Source organism: Rattus rattus, chromosome 9 (assembly GCF_011064425.1).
Source record: "Rattus rattus isolate New Zealand chromosome 9, Rrattus_CSIRO_v1, whole genome shotgun sequence".
Classification (NCBI taxonomy): Eukaryota; Metazoa; Chordata; class Mammalia; order Rodentia; family Muridae; genus Rattus; species Rattus rattus.
The window spans coordinates 93,026,560-93,031,525 of record NC_046162.1 but is presented as its reverse complement, the minus strand read 5'-3'; the positions used below and the strand labels follow the sequence as shown (position 1 = coordinate 93,031,525).

The window sequence follows — 4,966 nt, the reverse complement described above, 5'->3', positions numbered from 1 at the left end:
ACCATAAAGATAAAGGAATTCCATCCTGAGTTGGACTGGGCAGAAAGGCACCTCCCCAGCTTACTCAGATGTCCTTCAAACCCTGTTATCCTAAAAATCTTGTAGGCTCCTGTCTCACTGCAAATGAATAACAGAATATCATTATCAGTGTCAGGGGCAGGCTCCCTTATAATGGCACGGGTCTCAAGACGGACCAGTCATTGGTTGGCTATTCCCTCAATTTCTGCTTTATCTTTACCCTTGTACATTTGTAGGCAGGACACATTGTGGGTCTAAGATTTTGTGGGTAAGTTTATGTCTCAGTCCTGCTATTGGAAGTCTTTTCTGATTTCAGAAGATGCCTGTTTCAATTTCATATCCCCCGATGCTAGGAGTTTAGCTAGGGTCCCACTCATAAATTCCTGGGAGTTTCCATTATTCTAGGTTTTTAGTTATTCCAGAGATGCTCCTCTGATTCCAGTTCTCTCTTCCCGTATTCCCTCCCTCCTTTCTCCCCTGAATTGATCCTTCCTGATCCCCTCTCCACCTGCTGCCCCACCCAGTTATCTCCTTCCATTCACCCCTGATATCTATTTTATTTTCCCTTCTCAGTGAGATTCATGTATCCCCTGCCTCCTTGGGCCCTCCTTTTTACTTGACTTCTTTAGGACTGTGGATTGTATCATGGGTATCCTGTACTTTATGGATAATACCTAATTTTAAGTGAGTACATATCACGTTTGTCTTTCTGGGTTTAGTTTACCTCACTCAGGATGACCTTTTTCTGGTTCCCTGCATATGCCTACAGATTTCATGATGTCTTTGTTTTAAATACCTGAGTAAAATTCCATTATAAATATATCCCATTTTCTTTATCTTTCTTGAGGGACATGAAGGTTGTTTCTAGTTTCTGGCTATTGTAGCTGTATGTTTTGGATGCTTTATGGTGTTCTTGTATCTACCACCCTTCTGCACTGTAACTCCACCCTAATCCCTTCCAACTCCCCAACACTAGGTAGGAGAGAAAGAGGGTCAGAAGAGAATGGGAGTGTAGATCTCTTTAGACTACTTCCTGCTGATTAGGGGCACTGAGTTCCTAAGGGCAAATCCAATCTTTGTCATTGAGGTATCTCCACCCAGCAACCAGAATCCAGCAATCCAGTAATTCAGCAATCCAGTAATTCAGCAACCCAGTAATTCAGCAACCCAGTAATAGCAAAAGCAGCAAACACAGTGCCATGAAGCATCAGTAGCAGGGGGGACAGCAGCTGCTGGCTCTTTCTGGCCTTTGTGTACCTTCTTAAGAGTCCCACTATCTTCAGTTGTCAGAATCATGCCCCTGCCAGAGCACATGACAAATCATAGTCAGCTGCTGTGGATAATCCAGAACAGCCCCATACTTAACACCTGGGATTAAAACAAAAGCATAATCACATAATACTTCTGTGTTTTAAAAGAAACCAAAATTCTCACTGCAGGCTATGATGAATTGAGCTGCTATGTACGTTGCGCAAGGGTCCTGGTGGTATGGTGGAACATCTTTTGGGTATATGTCCAGGAATAGTAGAGCTGGGTCTTGAGGTAGAACTAGTCACAATTTTCTGAGAAACCACCAAATTAATTTCCAAAGTGGTTGACAAGTTTGCACTCCCACCAGAAATGTAAAAGTATTTCCCTTGCTCCTCATCCTTGCCAGCATGTGCTGTTGCTTGAATTTTTGATCTTGGACATTTTGATGGGCGTAAGATGGAATCCCAGAGTCGTTTTGATTTTCATTTCCCTGATGACTAAGGATGTTGAACATTTCTTTAAGTGCTTCCTGGCCATTATAGATTCCTGTGCTGAGGATTCTGTTTAGATCTCTAACCCATTTTTAATTGGGTTATTTGGCTTGTTGATATCCAGTTTCTTGATTTCTTTATATATTTTGGATATCAGCCCTCTGTCAGATGTAGGGCTGGATGGGCTGCTGTTTTGTTCTTTTGATGGTATTTTTCCCTTACAGAAGTTTTTTGGTTTCATGAGGTCACATTTATTAAGTGTTAATCTTAGTGCTTAAACTGTTGGTGTTCTATTCAGGAAGTTGTCTCCTGTGCCAATGTGTTCAAGGCTATTCCCTATTTTATTTTCTATTAGATTTGGTGTATCCAGTTATATGGTGAGGTCTTTGATCCACTTAAACTTGAGTTTTGCACAGGGTGATAGATACGGATATGTTTTCATTCTCCTACATACAGATATCCAGTTAGTCTATCACCATTTGTTGAAGATGCCTTCTTTTTTCCATTGAATAGTTTTGGCTTTGTTGAAAACCCATAGTTATGTGACTTTACTTCTGGGTGTTCAATTTTATTCTATTGATCCACTTATTTATTCTTATGCCAATAACATACCGTTTTTATTACTACTGCTTTGTAGTATAGCTTAAAATCAGAGATGGTGATACCTCTAATAGTTCTTTTATTGTACAGAATTTTTTTAGCTATCTTATTGTTGAGTATTGTTCTTTCAAGGTCTTTGAAGAATTATGATGGAATTTTGGAAGGACAGATGTCATACAGACCCTAAGAGAACACAAATGACAGCCCAGGTACTGAATCCTGCAAAACTCTCTACTAACATAGACGTAGAAACCAAGATATTCCATGACAAAACCAAATTTACACAATATCTTTCTACAAATCCAGCCCTACAAAGGATAATAAACGGTAAAGCCCAACATAAGGAGGCAAGCTACATCCTAGGAAAAGCAAGAAATCGTCTTGGCAACAAAACAAAGAGAAGAAAAGCACACAAACATAACCTCACATCCAAATATGAATATAACAGGAAGCAATAATCACTATTCCTTAATATCTCTCAACATCAATGGTCTCAACTCCCCAATAAAAAGACATCAATGACTTTTTGATGTTTACTATTCTTGCACATTTGGTTGAAGCCTACTTGATCAGGGGTGAGTGGCTGGTGGAGCACCCTCATAGAGGAAAAGAGGAGGGGGATGGGATGAGTGTTTTTGTAGAGGGGAAACTGGGAAAGGGGGGATATCATCTGAAATGTAAATGAGAAAAATGATTAGTAAAAAGTGGAGCAATGTGTTTGTAATAACAGAAAAACACAAGGTCACAAGAAGGCAAGAATCACTTTGGAAGAGAGGATGGAAAGAAACTGTAGTAGATTGTCAACATCATAGTATTCAATCAAAACTCTTTGTGTATGTAGGTAACATGAGTTTCAGTCAGTAGGGGATATGTACATGTGGTTCATGTATAAGTGTGTATACAATAGGTGAAGAAGTCATGAATTTCAGAGTAGAATGTGGGCAATCATTGGAGAAATTGGACGGGGAAGGGTAGATATGATCAAAATGCATTGTGGATGATATTCTTCAAAATCTTCATTTTCTTTTGGACAACAAAATGAGACTTCAAATCCAGAATAATTGTCCCCATAAAAACAATTGTTTTGTACTCTACCTATCATTGACTAAATCATCATTCTGGGGCATATGATTATAAAGTAAGTGAACAAAGAAGCCATTTATAACAAATCAAAGCCTAAAGAGACATTTTCATTTTCCTCAAATCTAAGAAATTTGAGATGAGGAGTCAGGGAATGGGCTGTGACAAAGCAAATGTGAGATTCAGAAGGAGACACTTGAGGTAGAAATTTCTGAAATATTCTCAGCAGAGCAGATTAAGGATCCCTTCACCTTCTCTGCAGAAGTCCCTGGGCCCAGGAGAAGGAGACTTTGCCCTTGAGAATTCTGACCAGTGCTCCCTTCATGTCTTTGTTTCTTAGGCTATAAATGAAGGGGTTCAGCAGGGGAGTCACCACTGTATACATGACAGCAGCTGCTGTGTCCTCTACCACTGAGTTAGAGGAAGAGGATGAGGGACACAGATAAGCCCTTATTACTGTCCCAAAGAACAGGGCCACCACAGAAAGGTGTGACCCACAGGTAGAAAAGGCCTTGCGCCTCCCCTGGGCAGAAGGGACCCTGAGGATAGCTGTAACAATGCGGATATAAGACACAAGAATGAGCAAAAAGGGGATTAAGATGACTGCACCCCCCAGGAAGAGAAGCACAAGCTCATTGATATGGGTTTCAGAGCATGCGATCTTCATCAGGGGTCCCAGGTCACAGAAGAAGTCTGGAATGACCTTCTTAGAGCAGAAGGAGAGCCGGAATATGAGAAAGGTGTGTGTCATGGCAACAAGGTTTGTAAGGGTCCAACAGGTTATCACCAAGAGTGAGCAGCGCTGGAAGCTCATGATCATCGTATAGTGGAGAGGGTGGCAAATGGCCACAAAGCGGTCATAGGCCATTGTGGCCAGGAGGAAGATGTCCATGTCTCCAAAAGTCAAGAAAAAATAGAGCTGGACCAGGCATCCTGCATAGGAGATGGTCCTGCTTTGGGTGTGGATGTTCACCAGGGCCTTGGGTACTGTGGTGGAGGTGAAAAGGATGTCAACACAGGACAGGCTGGCAAGGAAGAAGTACATGGGGGCGTGGAGTCGAACATCAGTACTAATTGCCAGGACAATGAGCAGATTCCCAGCTACAATGACCAGATACATCCACAGGAAGATCAGGAAGAGAATGTATTGTTGATGTGGCTTCTCTGACAGTCCCCAGAGGAGGAATTCAAAGGTGCTGGTCTGGTTCCCTCTTGCCATGAGCACAGAAGTCAATAAGGAATGTCCTGAGTTACCTTTCTGAGCTGATTCGCTCTAGATGAGTGCTCAGCAAAAGTTTCTCTGATCTCTAGAGAAATGACAGTGTTTGTATAGTAACCATCTTGTATATTCATTGGACATTTAATATAGTCTGCTGAAGATATTTCCAGAAAGTTCTGCAAGATGCAAATGATAACCACTGAAATAATCTTGCATACTTTTCTATATTTTTTTTGGCCAAAGTGACTCTACTTGTACTATAGTTTTATTTAGCTTTGCTCTGATAATCAAGGAAGATTTGTTTAGT

The 4,966-nt window shown here is 41.0% G+C and overlaps 1 protein-coding gene across 1 annotated transcript; it reads right to left on the bottom strand.

The window, feature by feature from the left end:
• Nucleotides 1–3,687: 3,687 nt before the first annotated feature.
• On the bottom strand, nt 3,688–4,659 carry LOC116910212 (olfactory receptor 1P1-like). The gene has a single exon (XM_032914093.1). The coding sequence runs from the start codon at nt 4,657–4,659 to the stop codon at nt 3,688–3,690; it is 972 nt and encodes a 323-aa protein (XP_032769984.1).
• Between the last annotated feature and the right edge of the window lie 307 nt (nt 4,660–4,966).